We start from the raw sequence: 20,395 nt of genomic DNA on the forward strand, positions 1-20,395 counted from the left end.
GCCGGGGAGAGGGGGGGGGGCGGGCAGGGTTCGTTCAAATGCTGCAGTTAATCAGACCCACCAGCCTCCGGAGACGCTGGTACTTCTAGGAGCCTCGTCTCCGATCGAGGCTCATGCAGAACGCTACGCCATTCTAGGAAGTCTTTTGCTACACGTCGTAGACCTCCCCTCTGATCATGTATCACATTTTCTTTTGCATGCTGTCTGTGCCTTCGGCGGACGCAGGCGGTGTAGAAGTATCTAGGAAGGCCAGTTTTCCCTGGCTTCATGAGTCCTGGCTTGTGAGTCTGGCAACTCTGCAACGCTGAGCACACACGGAACAATCGTCGTCTTGCCCTCCCAAATACTGCGTGACGACTCATGTGTAACCCCCTCCAAGTTCACCTCGTCCAAGAACTTGAGAATAGGGCAGACTACATACCCGTAGATCAATCCGATGCCAGCTTCCGACTAGGACCCTCAGTGTACGAGTCTCCCGACTAATAAACGCAATCGGGGAGAGAGTCAGGAGCGCGAAAGCAGGAACTCCCATGCACATGCTACAGAATGCTAAACGCAAGAGGGAAAAAGACGCGTAGAGCTTCTGAGAGAAGTGACACCACGACGCAGAGACTCTGCGTTGAGCCTTTATATGTAGAGGCCGCGTAGAAACCGGCCTCGGAGACATTCAGCTCACTAAAGCGCGCCTGGTAAAGCTCCAAAGCGGCGAAAGCAAAGGGAACTTTCCCTCTTTTTGCGAATCTGCAGCAAGCCTAGAGTCATCTGCAGCAAGCCTTGACTCATCTGCAGCAAGCCTTGACTCATCTGCAGCAAGCCTTGAATCCTCCACGCTTAGTTCCCCAGAGAGCAAAGCACGAGAGTGGAAGCCGCATGCGCGTCGAACTCTACAAAATCCAGACTTGCGGACTCATCGTCTAGCAGAGACCCTCACCCTCTAACGGGGAGCCGATGCACTCATTTCTGAAGATCCGGCGACTTAAACAGCGGCTCTCGGTAAACTTGAGAACCGGTTGACATGTCTACCTTGCATGCGCTGAGGAAGTACTGACCACTGCATGCGCTACTTCTCAGTCACTACGCCCCGTGAAAATATCGCAGTTTTTACCGCACTAACGATTCTTTCTCGTTCGCCTCTTGCTTTTGTGCCCTTTCCTGAACTTTTCGTCTGCTGCCTCTGTCTGTGCTCTCGGTAGAGCTCCGGGGCTTCGGGACGACGCTGACTCAGAGCCGAAGCCGAGAAGGCAGTTGAAGTTGTTTTTTCACCTGTTTTTTCTGGCATTGCCCTTTTAGGTATCCTTCGATACTTTCCTTCTGGGATCGTGTGTACACTCTTTTGATGTGAACCAAGCGGAAGGATTGCGTGGCGTGTTTTCACGCGTCCCGCACGGCGCACCATGTACTTCGCCGTTTCCGTGCATTCTTTGCGTGGACGAAGTTTGTACCGTCTTTGCTGTGTTCGTCCGCCTCCAGCCCATGTCTTTTCTTACTCTACTGCGTTTCCATTCGTTTGCTTTCTCGGATCCGGGCGTACCTTCAAGTCTCAGGCGTTCTTCCCAACCTGCACCCCCTACTGCATCTCTCCAAAGTGGCCCTAGAACGCATCTGCGCGTCGGTTTCTGCAGTTAGTTCAAGTACCTTTCTCTACAAAAGAATCCGTTTCTCCGCGAAGACGCGTGTGCGTCTTCCGCCTTCCTTTTCGGAGCATCCTGTTTCGTCAAGCGCCGTTGGGGGGAGCAAAGGGGGCGTGAAGTGGCGGTCGCTTCTCCGCTGATATCGGCGCAGAGACTGCTGCGTCATCTGCCCTAATAAATCTCGCCTTCTGCCTTTCACAGACGCCATGTCGAGCGCGAAGGAGATCAGCTTGTCGGTGGAGGAGACCAACAAACTGCGGATTAAGCTGGGACTCCAGCCTCTCAAGATTGATGAAACACATCAGGCTGATGAGGTAAAACCCCGTCTCTTCTCTCTCGCCTCGCGCAGTCATCTGGAAACCCCTTGGCGCAACGAGGACAGCGCGTGCGTCTTCTTATCTGCTGTGAGGGTTTAGATCTCTCATAGAAACGAGTAGTGTGTTTCGAAGAGTTCAGTCTCGGGGGGCTGCCAAATCTCCGCACTGTCTGCCAAATGAAAGACCGAGACGTGGCAGTAAACCCCTAACCCGAAAAGACTTGAAGACCATCCATTCGCGTCTTTTTCTCTCTCGCACACATTCTGAGTCGCTCGGAGCTCGTACCGAGAGAGAATCGATCCCTGCGTCCGACGTTTTGCTTTTCGCCTCCGTCCTTCGTACAGCAGTGGCGCCCGTTGATACTTTTAAAAAATCCATTTAAATAAACAACAGGGCGAGTCTGCCTTTGCAACTCCCACGATCGGTTTTCTCGGGACTAGGCTCGCGCCGTTCTCCGTCGCCGTTGGGCGGTGGAAGAGTGGATGGCGAATGCCGCAATTTCCTTTCTCCAGGACGTTTTTTAACGCCTTGTTTACTCACTGGATACTACTGTGCATCTGACGCACCATTAAACGCTTCTTTGTTTTGCGCTGTGGCCTCTGCGAGGCGGGCGCCATCCTTGTGTCGCTGCTGCATCCGCGCGGCAACTTCGAAGCGCAGAGAGGCGCGGTGCGGCGGGCGAGGCACACCTGCTTTGCCTTTTCGAGTTTTTTGTCTTCTCAGGGATCTGCTGCAGACGTGGATAAGCAGGCGGCGGCTCCCTCGGAGTACCAAGCCTTGACAGAGGCCGAGCGCGAGGCGCAGCGCCGGCAGGCTGCGCAGAACTTGCGCGACCGGACGGAGGAGAGGAAGCGGAAAGCGATTCACGCTGCCATGACGGGGGGTCCGGCACTCGGCGAACAAGACGACGACCTGGACGACCCTGCGGCCTGGGTGGCGCGCATGCGCAAACAGGAGAAAGAAAAACAAGTCTTGGCTTCACAAGCGAGAGGTGCGTGTGCTACCCGGCACAGGCGAGGCTCGCGACCTGCGCCGAGCAGGGGCCTCTCAGCTGATGTACACCACGTCCACACTAAATATACATATATATATATATATATATATATATATATATATGTATGCAATATTTGGGCGTCTGTATGGATGCACGTATGTAGGTGTGATCTGACGCATGCACGTGTATGGGGATCTGCGTGTGTGTATTACAGGTGTGCACATATGTATAAGGTATTTCTCTGGCTGCTTACGCGTATGCGTACAGATCTATGCAATTCTTTACTGCGGCTCTTTGACGGTGGCGTTGTCTCTTTTCGCGCTTCAGCGGACGCGGCACACTACGACGACGACAGCGACGAGGAGACTTCGGTGCCTTCCGGCGGAGGCGCTTTGCGCGCGCAGGGGGAAGACTCGATTCCGCCTGCGAAGCGGCACAAAGGCACACCGTCTGAGGACGCGGAGGCCGGTGTCAAGGTGCTGCACGACTTGAAGGACTTCGAGGAGGGCGAGACGGTCGTCCTGACGCTCAAAGATACGCAGATTTTGACTTCGGATGGCCGTTTGAACGAAGAGGTCGACGCACTTGAGAACATCAGCTTGGTTGAGAAGCGGAAGCTGCAGAAAAAGCTGCGGGACAAGGAGAAGAAGACGCTCTACGACCCCACGGAGGACTGGGAAGCGGGCGAGGACGGCGCGCCTCAGAAGAAGGAGATCCTCGCGCACTACGACGAGTGGGAGCGAGAGAATCTGGCGGCTCAGGGCAAAGGATCGCTGCCCGAAGACGACAAAGGCTTCATCCTCCCCAGCGTCCACGGCAGCGACGCGGACGCGCCGGTTGAAGTCCAGATCGAACTCCTTCGCGAGCGCCAGAAACTCGTCGAGCGCGAAAAGCGAAAACTCCTCGGGCTCTCCGCGTTCGCCTCCTACCACAGAGATGACGTCGAGCTGACGGGCGCGCACCTGAATCGGCAGAAATACGACGCGTCCGGCGCGTCCTCCGTCGTCCTCACTGGCGAGCGCGAAGCGGCCACGGGCGCCGAGGAATTCGCCTTTCGAAAACTGAAAAAAAAGAAAAAAATCCAGAAAAAAAAACAAGGCGCAGAGTTCTGGAAGGAACTCCTCGGATCCAAACCCCAAGACGAGGAAGAAGGCGAAGCTCAAGACCAAGACGAAGACGATGAAATCAGACCCGTCCCGGTCAAAACGAAAAAGACAGATCGCCACCACGGCTCGCGAGCAGAAAAAAGGGACAGAGACAGCAAGTAAGACCTCGAACCACAGCCGTGCTGACGCAGCCGGTTTGTCTCACAGAAATACACTTTAAAATCCCTTCTTAGCCACCAAATGGAAGCAGCGCGCGGGAGGCCTTAGGCGTCCAGGAGGGGCAGGGAAGGGGGAGGAGTGTTCAGCTTAAGCTGCCGAAGTTCTTTTACGGTGCGTTTTTGTCCTTCGATTTCTCCGTCGACCTCGCTCTGCGTGTACGCGTTTTCAGCAAGTCGCCATGATCATGTCTCGCTGTGTCTAGGTCTCCCTCTCTCTAGCTGATGCGTACGGTTATTACAACAGTCTGTGAAGCGAGCTATCTACATTTGCGAGACATTAACGAGATCTACGCGTCAGGCTATCTGCGGATATGGCGCTCAAATGCGGATTTATCTTTAGCATGTGTTTATGTAGTCCTTGCGTGAGCGTGCGCTGAGCGCCGTGATGGCACGCGGGTGTTTCACTGTGCCGTGTGCCTTTCGTTTTTTCCATTTTTCTTTTCAGGAGATCTGACACTCAGAAGCAGCACGTGCGAGAGGCGCTAGCTGCGGCTGCCAGTGCTGGAAAAAACTTAAGCCCCGCGCCGTCGTCGTACCGTAGGGCTCGCGAAGAGACGAACCACGACGCAAAGAACGCCGAGCTCGACGTGGAAGGATCCGATGACCTCGTAGACGTCGGCGCTGTTGACAGAGAGCTTCAGGAGAGCCTCGAAAAGTAGGCGCATGCTTCGAGATAGACACCGATCACACACATTTATAGGTATGCACTGCTTCTTGTCATACGCACACAAGTCCACAAGCATGCAACGTGTAGCTAATATGGGCATGCATACATATATATATATATATATATGTAAGGTATGCATACATATATGTGCCCACACACACCCGCTTGGGCGTCCTCCCAGACGCGCGCGGTGTGTCTTCTGGACTTTCGCGACGTGTTCCAGGCAGCGACGCCTGGCGCTCACGAAGCTCTGCGAGCAACGGGAAGACAGCGAGAAGGACGGAACAGAGGAGGACAGGAAGAAGCCGCAGGCGAGACTTTTGAATCTTCTGCGCAGACAGGCCGGTCACAAAGGCAACGTTGTTGGTAAGCCCCTTGCCCTGCCTCGCCGCGTTCTCTCTCCTTCGCCCCACTCCAGCGGAGGTCCAGAAAAGAGGAGAAAAAATCGCAGCAAATCGTCGGCGTTTTTGGCCTCTGGCTGTGTATCTCCTCCCGCCGTCTCACCGCTTAGCACGCGACAGCCGCTGGCTCTCGCGGCCGGATTCGTTTAGATTTACATCGCCTCGCAGTTAGGGATGTGTCGTGCTTGTCGAGGCCCGCAGTCTAGGGTTTAGGGTTCGGGGTCGGCGACGAATGAGCCGCGCCAAGTTCGCGTTTGCCTTGTGGCTCGCGGCTTCGCGCGCCGCTGTCCCTCCGTAAAAATCTTGGATTTCAACATCGCACTACTCCGGTTTGTGATCCCTGCGCGAGTCTGCACTCGTGTTCGGCGCGCCAGCTGCGTCTTCCTGTCTATCGGGGTGTTGCCTTTGACTGCTTTCAACACCGGGCTGCGCCTGCGCTTCGCGGCGGGTTCTCTGTGTGGAACGCGTGGACAGCTTCGCTGTCTCTGTGTCGGCGCGCCTCCGCTGCAGATGACGAGCTGCTGCCGATGGACGTCTCGAAGACCGAGCCGATGGCTTCTCGATTCTCCAAGGCGGGCGGCGCCGGCGACCAGCCTGACGGCGACGAGGAGGAAGATACGCGCGGCCTGCAGCTGACGACCACCACCGAGTTCTGCCGCGCGTTGCAAACGCCTCTGGAAAAAATGGAGAACTTGAAACAAGAAGCTTACGTCGGCTCCAGATTCAGCCGGTGAGCAGAGCCGTGAGGCTCGCAGCGCGGGAGCAAGCGCAGCGTTGCACGACGCGGCGCCTGCGCTGACAGGACCATGCTGTCCAGCGATGTCTGCGTGCACAGCCCCGTGCACCGTGGCTAGCAACACACACGCGGGGGCAACGATTGCGTCCGCCGCTCAGCGGTCTACCCCTGTCTGCTTTTCTTTCGTTATCGCGAATTCACGCGGGTCTGCGAATGCGGGATGCTTGATATTCGCGAGTCAAGGCATGCGCAGAGCCGAGGTGGGATCTCCGTCTGAAAGGTCTGCGGTTTCTTGACTGGCTGACTCTGCGTGTCTTAGGCAGCACAAATCGGCTCAGGTGAAGGAGGAGCGGGCTTCGAAGGCGAGCGACCGGGCGCGGAGAGACGAGGAAGAAGATGACGAAGACGAGAAGGGCGCGCAGAGGGACGACAGCGGAAGTAAAGAGCGAGACGGCGCTTCATCGTCCGAAGAGGAGGATGAGGACGAGCTTGACGTAAGCTGAGCGATCCCCGTGTCTCTCCGGTCCCCTCTGGGTGACCTTCCCGTGCCTGAGGCCTGTCGAGCCTCCACGTATGCTTTTCACGCGGGGCATTTCGAAGTTCAGGTTGCACCGTCTCTCGATCTGGGCACCCCGCGAGGCGCACGTTCAGAGGCTGTTTCTGCGACATTTTTCTCCACCGCTTGCCGTCGCTCCTCTTTCGCACCTTGCCAATTTGGCCTGCAGACCGGCTTCATGAACGAGAATCCCATGGGACAAGGCCTTGCGGAGGCGCTGAAATATTTGCAGAGCAAGAGTAAGCGCGCTGCCGTGTTCTCTGAGTGTCTTGGCTTCTCTGGGTTTAGGAGTCAGGAGCAGCGTCTTCTCTCCAGCCTCGGCTCCGCCGTCGCTGGCGCCTGAGCTGTCTGCGGTTGCTTTGCAGCTGCCTTTTCCAGTTTGGTGTCGCGGCCGCAGCCCCCATCTTTTCTGTCGTGTGTTTCCTGCCGTTCGGCTCGTCCGGGAGGTGTTGCTGGGCGACTCCGCGTTGCTCCAACTGTTGCAGCTGTTCCTCGTGGAGGCCCTTCACAGCGTTCGCCGTGTTTGGTGCTTCGTTTTCTTCAGTTGGCGCATGCATTCTGGGTCTTCCGGTGTCTCTCAGACCACTATTCGCTTGACAAGATGCGGCAGCGCAGACACCGCCCCGACGAGCTGCCGCTTCACAAGCCGCTGGGAGAGAAGGACATCAAAATAGATCGGCGTGACCAGTTTGGCAACGTCATGGTACGTCCCTCCGCGCTCCGCACGGCGTCTAAACTGCGCCAACTCGCTGATTTCTTCTGAGACATCCACTCGCGCTCAAAATCCCAGCTTCGCGATCTCGACGGGACGCGCCACTAATCAGCTGTGCAGTGGGATTCTCACGCATTAAATTAAAGAAAACCAATCTATTTCTTAAATAGTCATCATTCCAATGCAGTGAGAGATCCACGTCACGCGCGGACCAGCACCCGACTCGACTCACTCACCATCCCTCTACGAACCAGGGCGGAAGACGAAAGGAGCGAGGAGAGGCAGGAACAGGGACGCCGGGAGGGCGGGGGGGGTGAAGGGGCTCGCGGGGTTGCCCGAGGTGCGCCGTGCGCATCGCGTGGAGCAGAAGGCTCGCGGACATTTCTGGACAGCATGAACAAAACTATCGGCCTCCTGCGCACGCCTGTGTCTCCCTCTGTGCGCAGACGCCTAAGGACGCGTTCCGGCAGATCTCGTGGCGGTTCCACGGCAAGTACCCGAGTCTGAGGAAGCAGGAGAAAAAGATGAAAAAGATGGACATCGGTGAGCGGTCTGCCGCGGTGGCGTGTGCCGGCTGAGAGACAAAAAACTCGATCACGGGGGTCCATGTGCCTACACGCGAAGCACTCCTGCGCAGCGTTCCCGACCCGAACCGATCGTCCCTCCAGCGTAGGCGCCGGCCTCGTGAATATCCCCGTGCGGCTGCGTGACCGCGCCTACAAATAGAAGCAGTGTTAGATAGATGCATCCTGCGCTGAGGCGAGCGTCGCCTTGGACATGTGCAGACTATTCAAAGAGCCCGTGCCAAGGAGGACGTCGTGCACCCACGCGACACGCTCGGTGAAGGCGTCCCGATGGACTGTGTCTGCTGTGTGTAGCTTTCGCTGGCGGTGGCACCGCTGCATGCGGTCTTTTGGAGCAGACCGACGCGGGTTATGGAGCTGTCGCTCGCGCGCGTTTGCGGCTCACGTTCGTCTGTAAGGGTCCACGTGCTTTTGTTTCGAGACTACAACCGCGGACGCTGTGTGCTTTTTCTGCAGAGCGAAAGCTGCTTCAGAATCCGATGGAGGCGCTGCCGACTTTGAACGCACTCCAGAAGCTGCAGGAGACTGAGAAGGTGTCGCACCTCGTCCTCACTGGCGGCTCGTTGGACCAGTAGACGTCTTTCTGCCCACAAAGAAAATCACCCCTGTCGCAGAGCCGCTACGGCTGCGCAGGATGCGGGGTGGGGCTGCCCGTTCGTTCGCCTTCCGTCTATCCCGCCTGTGGAGCGACGAAACACTAGATCGTGCCGTCGCGTTAACATATATATACATATATAAGCATATACGTATATATATGTATATATAAGTATGTACATAAATATATACGTGCCCGTGTATCCGTAGGAGGCTAAACTGCACCCGAGGGAGTGCCTTCCTGATTGGCAGGGTCCAAAAGTGAACCGCACGAAGATGTGCAGCAACTGGAATCGTGTATTAATGTGTATGTATTGAGCATCTCCGGCGTGCCCATCAGTAGGTGTTTACTCATATTTCTGTATGGATCTCCTCACGAGACGATTAGAGGCCATTTTTAAGGACTTTTGGGCAGCGGGAGGGGGCAGGGCCGCCGTAGGTTGATTGCTTCCCACTCCCGTTATGCCGCGGAATCTGCGCCGCCAGATGCGTTGCACGCGAGACGCGCTGTTTGTCGTATTCCGGCGCAGGAGCGCCAGCGTGAACTAATGCGAGAGTACCGACCGACCCCGCTGTAGCTCGGCAGCCACCTGACGCCACATTCTTACCTGCACGGTCGTACGAATACTACTTTTGGGCAGTCAGAGTGTTCACTATCACGTCTCGCGAGTAAAACGCTTCTAGACGTCTTTCAGTCACGCTGTCGGCTGCAGGGAGCCCAGCCTTAATTGGGACTGCATGGATAGGCTTATCGTACACGCATGCAGCTAGTTATGGAAATGCGCTCACGAGCGGGGCTAATGGAGAGAACTCACCGCGAAGGACAGGCTCGCCCACCTCCCACACAAGCTGTCCCAACGGAAGACGGAAAAAACCTGTATATCTTTGACAATGAGAGCCAGGGTCTGCAGCAGGGGTATGACTTCAAGTCAACACAGACGCGCGCCAACAAATACTTTACTGCCAGACATGGGTTCATGTGGGAAGGACAGCATTCGAGCGAGCTTCGTGCTTGTCGCCAAGCACCCTGGCACTACGCATCATCCACTGCCTCCTTGAAGGCATCGATTGTCTGCTGCGCGACCGTCACACCGGTCTCTGGTAGAGTCAATTCGTGGACGAGGACAGAAGTCGAATCAAATTCCTCTCTACTGAAGCTATATTCGCTGACCTGACGTGACCTCTGGATCCGCGTATTCGTCGCTGTTCGCACGATGGCTTGCGCACACAACACTCACAGCTTGAAATAACTTTCGTCCGCTAAGAGGCTTTGTGGCCCTCTCTTCCAAAACATATGGTGTCCCGATTACTTAGGATGACTCCCTATCCCTGTAGTCGACGTAGTTGGAGTACAGGGACTCACACAAGAATTTCACACGAGTCATATACTCTGCAAGCCTATGCATACTTCAGATGGAAATCGTAGCGCAGCATCGCCGTTTTCCTGTCCACGCGCGCTGTCTTCTTCCTCCCATTGAGCCTCAAGTTTTTCACAGCTTAACCGCAGCATTCCCGCCGTCGTAAACCTCACCACCTGGCGCGCCACAGCCCAATGAAGGATCAGTTCCTCGTCGTCGAAGCCTGCAGCGGCCAGTAGGGCGTTCATGTGGTCTGACCTACCCATGATCACATCCTCGTACCATGCCCGCATCCGTCGCAGGAGTGCCTTCCGACTCTCGGCCTCTCCCAATACAGCAGTCGACTCCGCCGACGCTGGAGGGGGCAACGGGAACAACGTCACGACTTGAGCCAAGTGACTGGCGACAGCGTGCGTTCGGGTGGCAGACACTCGACGTATCTTCTCTCTGGCGGCATCTGTAAGATCGCGAGCACATTGCATATACTATGTGAAGGCCAGCGAGTCGACAGTCTCACCGGACTCTGTAACAGTTTTCCCTCTGAGTAACTTTCGCTGCTTCTTTGTTCTTGAGCGCTTGCTCGATAGCCCTTCAGCCGCCGACGTGATGGCCTGGTGAATCACCTCCGTCAGGTACGAGGAGCCGTACGGTCGCCTTGTGAGTCTGTGCATTTCCGACGACGGCGTCATATCTGGGACGCCATACGCCAACCAGACTGACCCACGGCTAGGGCGCAATCGGCTGGTCGAGAACGATACAGGCGGCTTCCGTTAACAGACGACCAACCTCCACACAGGAAAAAGTCGCCTCATGGCCATGTCGCGGGTCTGGCGGGGGAGAGTTATCGGCGATTGCAGCGTAGCAAAAATCGAGGCCGTTGGATATCACGCCTCTTATGCAGCATCTCTGTTGATGATGTAGTTTCAGACGTCTAAGAAGTGCAATGGGGGCCAGCGTCGTCAAGGTGGGCGGAGGGGGGTGCCGCGAAGGAGTCGGTGCTGAAGGTGCGTGCAGCCAAGCACGATTATCTGCTCACGGATCGAGGCAGTCTCCGCAGCCACGGAGGCGGTGCGCGCGGGCATATGGTTAGAGTTGGACTGTTCATTAAGTTGCCTTCAAGTTGCCACGGAGATACGGTATTTGGACTAACGAATACTACCCATATAGCATCAGAATCTCTGCGCGAATTCAGGGTTTTCGTGCTGGGTGACGCAGTGCCACCACAATCCGAGTCAACTGCAAAGTACGCGGCGCAGCAAGCGTGGAATGGCGCAGTCAACGAGCGGCCGGCCTCGGCCGCAGAAGGCGATGCAGTGGGACTTCTACCCTACACGAGAACCGAATCCTGCGCATTGCACCGCGTCTCCTGGTGACAGAATGCAGCGCTCTGACGAACGCCGCCGACGCTGGCACGGGTGGGCTACCCGTCGTGGGTCCACTGCTAAACCCCACTCGGGTCGTGTGCACGCTACCGGAAATAACTTGATCACGCACTGCAAAAGTTTGTGAACGAGCATCTTGTGCTATTCTAAGAGGTTTTGTGTGTCTCTTGACCCTCGACCGCACTACTTCGATTTGTGGCGAGAACTTCCGCGCGAACGCTACATGTTCCATCATAACGTCTGAGCGCCTTCACAGTCCGAGAGTCCGCTCTGTGCATTGGGCCAGTAGACAACGGTAACGCAAAGCTAGAACTTCAAGAAAAAGAAGGCTCAAAAATGCAGTCCTCGACGTTGGTCCCACCACTTAGTCGCACCCCATTCATACAATGCACACAACAATGGCAGGGGGGATGGTCGAACATGATTGACGTAATAGTGGCATTCCAAAATGCGAATACTTGGATGACCACGTCAACAGACACCGTCAAGAGCACGACCAGGAGTCCTATCGACATTGACGAGGACGGCGGTTGCATAAAAAGTGGCGCACAGCTGCACATTCGGCTCAGCCACCGGCGCCTAAGTGACCCAGCAGACGATCCACATTAGCGAACGCGACCGTGTTCTCGCACGAGCAAGGATCGCCCCGGGGAGCGCATCTTGAGCGACTGACACCCGAATTGCTACTGGCAGCAACGCAGAGGAGGTGTGTGTAACACCCCCCTTTCTGCTCAGCTACATGACTCTCAAACCTCCGCAGCATACCCAAAAGCGGGCGCCCCATCAACTAACTGGACTTGGAGCGTGGACGCGCATCGGCCGGAAAGCGTGCCCCGAGCAAAAATAGATCCAATACAGAGTCGATGACACGTGTCTCGGGGTTGAGTGCATACTCTGTCGCCGGCTGACCCTCACCGCAAACAGTGCAGACACAGCGCTGCTATGCCCCAACCCCGAAACCGTCCTCACACGTCGGTCCGCGGCAGCGCCCAGGGTGTGCCCTGCCATAAGCAGGCGGCGACCCAGACCTGGCAGGCTTCGAAAAAGCAGTACAGTCGGCCGATGGCGGCCGCAAGCACACGGCCGTCATCATGCACGCTCCATGTTTCGCGCTACTGCCCCCGACAAGCGCGGATTCCCCCTCCGGGTGGAGTTGGAGAGACGGCAACTCGCACAGCCGCACACCCTCTCGGATGCTTCACGATTTCTCAAAAACGGCGGCTCGAAAGATGGCCTGTTGATGAGCTCGTTGCTCCTCTGGCGACAGAAATGGCGCATTCGTTCGGAAAGGCGCATCTTTGTGGAAGGTCGCTAGAAACACCTCATACGTAAAAATGAATAGGTTCCTGTAGAGATCTACGCCATCGGAAAAGCCATTCAACAAGTCATTCAGCCCCTGGATCGCAGCAGCGTTAGAGGCCGTACTGTCTTGCCTCCACTGCGTTAGGAGCGACTGTCCAAGGCTCCGGATCGCCGACACTGCGACTAAACGTGCAGCATGATGGCCAGTCTCTTCCATCTGCGCTCTGCGCTCTGGGTTCTCGACGTTGGCAGCGTCTTGACGGACGAGTGCTCTGAGCTGCGTGACCGTCTCTGAGTACCACGTCATCATCCTCTCAAGTGTCGCTTCACGCGTCTCCTGCCGGCTGGGCGACCCCTCAGACTGCTCACTTCCGGGAAGCTCAAACGGCTGACAATGAGGAACCATACGCTTGACCTGGGATCGCAGGCGGAAACCGGCCATCTTGCCGATCCACTTCCTGGCACGATCTTTCATCTTCTTAGCACGCTCCATATATGGCCCCAACTTAAGGACGTCTTCCTCACTGAAGGAACCCGCGGGGTGTTCCCCCCTCTTCGCCTTTCGCTTCTTACTCTTGGAATGCTGTTTCACGACCGCCTCAACAACCTTTTTATTAGCTTCGTCTACGAGTTCCGAGAAGTGCGAACAGGCCTGCCAGATTTCTGACGTAGTGACTTCAATCTCTTCCAAACCTTGCATGGTTTCTTCATCAAGACCGATATCTTCATCATCGTTGTTTTCGAGTGCCAGCAGTAAATTCCTCGTTGTCGCTTTCTCCATCAGGGCCTCAACAAGGGTTTCCAAATGCTTTACAACCTTAGCCTCTAATGCCTCAATCTCCTGCAGAACCGGTTCCAGGCCGCCACTCGCCTCACTTGAGATCTGGCCGCTTGCCGAGGTCTCCTGAGGTCTGTCGGATGCCGCCGAGTCTCCAGCGGCCTTTGTGCCCGCCTGCAGACTCTGCCTCGCTAAGGCTCTCCTCTGCTTCGCCGTCAGCGGGGCGGCTGGAGCATCGCCCTCCCCCGCGTCTCCTGTCTGCGCCTCCTCGCCAACGGCTGCGGTCTCTTTCGCTCCCGACGCCTCTCTGCCACCAACACCACGGCCCGCCCTGCTGCCGTCCTCGCCTCCTCCCGCAGCACCCTCCTGCGACACCGTCGGCTCCGCGCTGCCGCCGGCGCTGCCTCCAACGCTTCCGGCCGCCCCGCCTGCCGCCGGGTCGTCGTCTCCTCCGGGTGGTCCTCTACGGCCCGCTCCCAGCCCGGGCTCATCTCTGCCGCTCTTCGCTTTCTTGCTCTTCTTGTCCCTTTTCTGACCCTTCTGATCACCCTCGTCATCGTCCTTCGCTCCGCCCTCAGCGCCGCCGCGCTGCGACCAACCGCCGTCGCCCTTCCGCCCTCCCGGTGGCGGAGGTGAGCCACTTCCCCCGGCCCCCGCTGCCTGCGTCTGCCGCGATCCGCCAGACCCCGAACCCGATGACGATGACCCGCCTGCTGCGGAGCCCGCAGCGTGGTCCTTTCCGCCCGCTGCGTGTTTGCCCGAAGATCCTCTCGAGCCGCCGCGCGACGCGCCTGCTCTGCCGCTCCCCTGCGTCGATGGGGACTGCTGCATGTGCGTCTTCGGTCTCGCCCCCAAATCCCTGGACTTCTGGGGCTCGGGCTGTGAAGAGGCGCCACTTTGTCGCGGGGGCTGTGCCGGAGGCGCTGATGGGGCGGCTGAGGGAGCAGGAGGCTTCTTCGGAGCCCCGTGGCGGACACGATGCGCCCATGACACAAGCGATCCAGTCTCGGCCTCGGTTCTTTTGGGAGAGTCCGACGGGGCGGAGTGTGGACGGCCCCAAATCAGCTCGAGCAGGGTGCGCGACCCCCAGAGACTGTGCGAAGACAGACCGCTTCCTTCGTAGGCCGGGCTCAGTGGCATGTGTTCAGGTCCAGGGGGTGAAGTAGGGTCCAGGAACCTCAGGCCTAGTTCATCACTGCTCAGAGGACCGGCGGCACCCGGGGGGTCGGTCGAAAGTTGCGACTGGGCTCCAGTCTCGAGGGTGCCCGGAGGAAGCCTCGGGAGCCTGGTAGGCGCCTCGTGGGCCTTGGCAGGTTCCGCGTCACTGCCAAACAGGAATTCGACGGAAGCGACCCCTGTAGAGAGAAGGGCGTCTTCTTGACCTGCAGCGCCACCGTGCTTGCCTGTCAGGCTCCCTTGCTGAACATCCGGCTTTGAGGACTCACGAGGGACAGGGGAGATGCCGGCAGAGTCTGCCGCGTGTCGTGAACCTTCCGGATGTGTCTGCGGGAAATGAGTTCCTGCAGGGCTCTTTGACTGCGAACCGACCCCTTGCTCCTCCGCAGCATCCGCGCTAGCGGACGCTGCGCCTGGCGGGAGGCCTGCATCCGCAGACAGTTTTTCTTCCAGCGAACTAGCCGCGCCTGACGAAGAGTCTTTCTGCCGCCGGACCTCTGCTGCAGCATTCCTCAGATTATCGACCAAGGGAATCACACTGCTCAAGGTGGTGAAAAGTGCATTCAGGCCGTGCCTCATGTGGCCGCGACTTACTGAGAGCCTGCCGACAACAGCGCTCAGAGTATTAGCAATCTCTTCCAGCTCCACTGCGTCTCCCTCCACAGTTCCGAGCTCCCCTGACTCAAATTCACTCGCCTCCTGCTGCGCTGCAGGCACATCCCTAGGCACTGGGTGCGGGGGATTGTGACCGGCCGGCCACTCCCGGGGGGGCGGCGGGGGCCCCGAGCCACCTTGCGCCGCATTGTCGCAGGTGGGCGGCGAGGCGGGCGGCTGCCCCCACCCGCTGCCGGCCGCGAGGCGGCGAACCGAAACAGACGCGTTTTGGTCTGCGGACAGAAGCGAAGATGGGACGCGGAGTACGCAGAGGAAAGCGTACCGAGCCAAGACGACGGACACTGCGGTCACTGCGACGGCGGACAGGAGCCTGACGCCTGCCCGGCCTGTTGCCAGTGCTTTTGGAAGTCGCTTCGCCCGCGGGTCTCCTCCAGTCCCTGAAGATAGTCGCCCTCGGACCTTGTTGGTCCCTTTATAGTGCTGAGGCGTCTCTGGATTGACCAAAGGGACAGCGGACATAAACTCTGAACGGGCCAGAGCGTAACCTTGCAGATCCTCACGCTCTGTGTCTACGGCCTCCCGTTTGCGTTCGCCGGCGTCCACACCAGGCTCCCGCCGGCGGGATTCCGTTGGTGCCAACGCCGCCATTTCGTGACTGCTAAAAGATTCGTCTCTGCCGGTGTCACTGTGCGCATCTGTCTTTTCGTCAGCATACTGAAATTTGTCACCAGGCGCGGATGCCGTGAAGTCTCTTGGTGACTGCGCCATTGTTCGTACCCGGTACCGCTATCACGCGACGATTCTCGCTCGTCTGTAGACAGCGTTGACCCGCGACGAGAGTGGCCTCTCCCTCGCAATGTACCCAGCGGTAAAGAGCCGCAGCCGCCGGTCAAACACGGTGGAACATCGTCCTCGCTGATGGGGTAAAATCCACAGAGCCGCTCAGCTCACGTGTAGCGGTAGTGTACTGTGATGACATGCAGCAGATCTGACATTGATGAACCTATACTGGATCTCACGAGGCCACGCACGTGTCGCCCTTCAAACTCATGGGGCTGCTACGCTTACGAAGGAGAAACGCATTCGCAGTATCCGCAGTCCTTCGAGTCAACGGCAGAGAAAAGGCCGACCACGACAGGGTTGCATTCCTCCGGGTACACCTGCAAGCGTGGAGGATGCGCGGAAAGTCCAGATTGAGGACAAGAGATTGCGGCATCAACATCACTCTGGAAATACGTATAACTTCACAGGGCGTTTCCGTATAGGCCTTGTTACGACCGGCTACACCGGCTGCCGGGCTCGCGGGATCCGGTCTGCCCCACCCGGGCGGTGCGCGGCAGCGCGACCGCTTGACAGCCGCGTCTCCAACTGCCCACGCATCAGTGGCTAAACGAACGGAGACATCCGCCGAGTTGAGGCGTGAGTCTGCTCGAGCTGCGGGTCAGGACAGAGGCACAGTTTTTCAACAAATGCCCGCTCGCCACGGAGTCTCTATTACGTCGTTCTAGGTTGCTGACAAGCACCGCCGTCTGCTAAGGATCCCGCGACCCCGGCAACAAGCGTGCCGAGCGACACTCGACACTGAGGGGGGGCTCTGGAGAGGAGGCAGGTGCCATCCCGCGCAGCCAAACTGAGATCCCACCTTCGCGGTGGCCCCAAAAGAGCTCCGCCATGGCTGCATGGGGTCTCTTAGCGGCGTGCGCACGAACGTACGTCTTCCTACGTGTGCCCGTGGCTGAATTACATTTAGTTAACCGGTGGCGGGAACAAGCACGCGTTCATGCCGTGCACGGACCTGCTTGCACACTCCTGAAACTAAAGTGTGGGCTACCCCGTCGGTACGCATGCAAGTCTCGTCGGCAAGAGGATGCTCTATTCTGACAAACACTGCAGCCGAAATATTCCCACCTCTTGAGAGCGCTTACAACTATAGGTTCAGGGAGCGTAGACCCTCTGGAGCTCCCCTCGATCCGAGAAGACACCCCCTCCCTCGCCCACTTCAAGCGGCGTTTCACTTGGGTTCACTAGGCGGTTCAGCACCGCCGCCCACAACTGAGTCACTAATGGAGGTTAGTTGGTCGCCATGAGGTCTTGAGGCAACCTCGCAGCAGAAGGTGCTGCTGTGCGGTACCTTCGTCGACACTGCGAGCGAACTGCCAGCCACCACATACAGTCTCCTCCACATATGTAAGACGCTCGCAGTTGAGAAGAGTGGTGCTAACATCAGGACAAAGTAGTTTCAGCTCCACACGTATATCTGACACGCAACGAGGCCCGGGATGACCCCCGCTTGAGCCACTCGTCGGCGGCCTCACAAATCTCCAGCATGCTTGGTTCCCTGATCTGAATATGACTTGGGCGCGTCAAGTTACTGCACGTCGATGCTGCACGTTGAAATAGATTGTCCCTAGGCGGTAGTCCGAGCCGCCGTTCAGCCGCTGCTGCTTGTCGTGATTGCCTCTTGACACGGCACGTTGTTGACCTTGGTAATCAATTCTCACACTGATGAGCGCGTCTTGCCAGACTAGCTTACAGGTTCCGTCTCAGTGATGCAACATTGCGACAAATGGCGGCTCAGCCGTGTCGGCTTGAAAAGGAGCTAGAGGCTCAAACGTTCGATAACTTCTCGTTCGCGAGGGTTTCTGGAAGTTGTGTCTGTTCTTTTGCGGAAAGGACGGGGGACTGTACCTTAAAAGGCGCATCGGAGTTGAGGTATTTCCGATACTCCGAATACATGGACTCATAAACCCGTTTATCCCAAATTATACTCTCGGGGAGGGCGCTGCCAGTGGTAAGCCTTGTAGCGCGGCCTCGGCTTCCGCAAGTGGGTGCTCTCTATCTTCCGATTTCCATACTTCCTCAATCACAGACCCGACGACGACGAACATCGATTTCATGACGAATTCGGTCGCATAGTAATATAGTGTGTGTTGAAGCTTCAGCTCCTCTGCGCTGAGGTTGTCCTCGAGAAGCTTCTGGTTAACGTGGACTCGGAGTTTCAGCGACGTTGTCTTGTACCAGGCATGTAGCCGCTGTACTACCTCCTCACGAGCCTGCGTCCCCCGCAGGATAGACGCCGAAGACACGATTTCATTCGCGTCAGCCACATCCACAAGTGTACCTAAAGTATCGAAAACTGTCTCAAGTTGAATCATAGCCAGGGTTCGGATTTGGTCCTTCGTGGAAGCAACCATATTTTTTGCGAACTGCATGAATAGCGCAAACGCAAGAGGGTCATCCTCAGAAGATGACGCGTCTTCCTGCTGCCCCTTTTTCGCTTTCCGGTGTTTTTGCCCTTTGGCGCGTGCTTGCCCAGAAGGGCCTGAGCGCTTGTCTCAATTGCGGTGTTGATGAATTCGGACAAATAGGTGTAGGACTGCCGCAACTCTGAAGGGACATACTCTATTTTTTGCAGGGCGTGGATATCAGCCTCAGATATACTGTCAGGATCTCACCATTTTAAATCGCGCTAAGAAGGGGCATTGTAGCTGGATTCTCCTTAAGCCCTCTCATCTTGGGCAGCGCGCTGAACAGCATCTGAGACTCCAACTCCGCTATTTTGGCAAGCATGCATTGACCTGCCTTCCTCGAAGAATCCACAGACGCTGCCGCAGCTGCTCGCGCCGCACCGTCTCCTCCAGGTCCCGCTGAGTCTCCACCGAGCTTCGTGGTCACCTGCAGACCCTGCCTCGCTACGGCTCTCCTCTTCTTAGCCGTCAGCCGGGCGCCTGAAGCACCGCCCTCCCCCGCGTCTCCTAAACCCCCCTACGGTCGGTTGCAAGCTACCGGAAATAACTTGATCACGCACACGTTTGTGATGGAGCTACTTATGCTATTCTAAGAGGTTTTGATGGTGTGTGTCTTGACCCTCGACCGCAGTGCTTTGATTTGCTTAAAAAATGTGGTCCTCGCCCTCGTGAAGCGATTGGTGTTATGTTAAGACCCGACATGTTCTGGCACACAGCCGACGATAGACTGACAGTGCCTCATCTTTTTTGGTACGCTGTCGTGGAATAAACGGTTGGATGCTGCTGCGCTTTTACAACTATGTTCAGCATCTGGTTGCCTTAAAGTCTCGGAATGGCAGACAGCGGCGCAACGGTCGTTTGGCTCTGGACTTGATCAGTGCGCTTGCAGATATGCAAGCCGTAGGGTAGCTGCCGTTCCAGCGTATCCAGACTGGTACAGCTTACAATGCCGTCAGACGTTTTAGGTCGGACCGAGAGGGAAGGCTTACGGTTCATCCTAGGTATCAGGGAACGTGGTGGGACCGGCTCCGCGGCCTATCCCCGTCGTCTGGTGGACAGTTGCATTTTGCCCAAGATTTAATAATGTGCGCCGTTTCAGCAGCGCGTTTTGCCGCTTTTGTACAAATTCGCGCTCGCCTTATCGCTCTTCTTGCCCAGTAGGACGGACTGCGGAGGTCTCTGCAGACCAGTTGGAGTTAAAAATAGTTCGCAGATGCCTCGTGGCATCGCAACCTCGTTCGGCACGCTAAGCGGTCTAGTCGAACCCTCAGTTCGTGTAGCGCTCTCGGGAGACCATGGGGACAAGCACTTCGCGTCTGCCGTGTTGGCTCTGTATTGGTGTGCGATAGGATACGATAGTCCTCGCGCGCATGAGGTTGAGAAGCCGGAAGCCGCCACGACGTTTTGTCTACACTGTTTTTCGCTCTGACGCATCCAGCCTTCCTCTCCTGTCCATCTACCACCCTGAACAACACTGGCGGACTGCTAAAGGTCTCCGTTTCTATCTACACGCGCCAACGCGCGTGGTATGCCATGTTTCTGGCAAGCCTTTGACCGCCCCTCCCGTCGATCGAGGAGCCTCTCTGTAGACATGTTGGTTTCCCCAAGGCCACCGAGAGTCAACATTTTTTCTTCACTTTTTACAAGGCATTCGATAGTTCGACGGCCCCGCAGACCTTTTCCGTTTTTTCTCCGCTGCAGTTCTTGACTTGGTCCCGTGACGCCACGGCTACGCGTCGCGGCACGCTCACCTCCCTCTGCGAGTACGAGCAACAGTGACTCAGCCACGAGATTGGAGACATTACTCTCCGCGGTCGCTTTCTTTTTAGCGGATAGAATGTGCTGTCATCTATAGAGGACATGTCTTCTCTTCTGAAATTGCTGACTTTTCTTGCCGCCCAGTTCTTTCGTGTAAACCAGCCCCCCAGGCGGACGTCTCCGACGGGGCTGCAAGCGGTGTGTCTTGGACCCCCCTCCTGTTTCCACCGGAGACTGATTTTTCTCCTTGGTGGACGTTTGC

At 57.1% G+C, this 20,395-nt stretch overlaps 3 protein-coding genes across 3 annotated transcripts; 1 reads left to right on the plus strand and 2 right to left on the minus strand.

The window, feature by feature from the left end:
• Positions 1–1,837: 1,837 nt before the first annotated feature.
• On the plus strand, positions 1,838–8,497 carry BESB_045120 (SART-1 family protein; the record flags this gene model as incomplete). Its single annotated transcript, XM_029362963.1, has 11 exons — positions 1,838–1,945; positions 2,672–2,939; positions 3,270–4,206; positions 4,712–4,921; positions 5,157–5,299; positions 5,845–6,064; positions 6,390–6,564; positions 6,796–6,865; positions 7,208–7,329; positions 7,785–7,881; positions 8,379–8,497. The coding sequence occupies 11 exons, from the start codon at positions 1,838–1,840 to the stop codon at positions 8,495–8,497; spliced, it is 2,469 nt and encodes an 822-aa protein (XP_029220329.1).
• Positions 8,498–12,454: 3,957 nt separating this feature from the next.
• On the minus strand, positions 12,455–15,895 carry BESB_045130 (uncharacterized protein; the record flags this gene model as incomplete). The annotated part of the gene is made up of 1 exon (XM_029362964.1): positions 12,455–15,895. One exon carries the CDS (start codon positions 15,893–15,895, stop codon positions 12,455–12,457), a length of 3,441 nt encoding a protein of 1,146 aa, XP_029220330.1.
• A 1,994-nt stretch (positions 15,896–17,889) lies between these two features.
• Positions 17,890–18,585, minus strand: BESB_045140 (uncharacterized protein; the record flags this gene model as incomplete). The annotated part of the gene is made up of 2 exons (XM_029362965.1): positions 17,890–18,333; positions 18,583–18,585. 2 exons carry the CDS (start codon positions 18,583–18,585, stop codon positions 17,890–17,892), a joined length of 447 nt encoding a protein of 148 aa, XP_029220331.1.
• Positions 18,586–20,395: the final 1,810 nt, after the last annotated feature.

This window comes from Besnoitia besnoiti, chromosome III, assembly GCF_002563875.1.
Source record: "Besnoitia besnoiti strain Bb-Ger1 chromosome III, whole genome shotgun sequence".
Classification (NCBI taxonomy): Eukaryota; Apicomplexa; class Conoidasida; order Eucoccidiorida; family Sarcocystidae; genus Besnoitia; species Besnoitia besnoiti.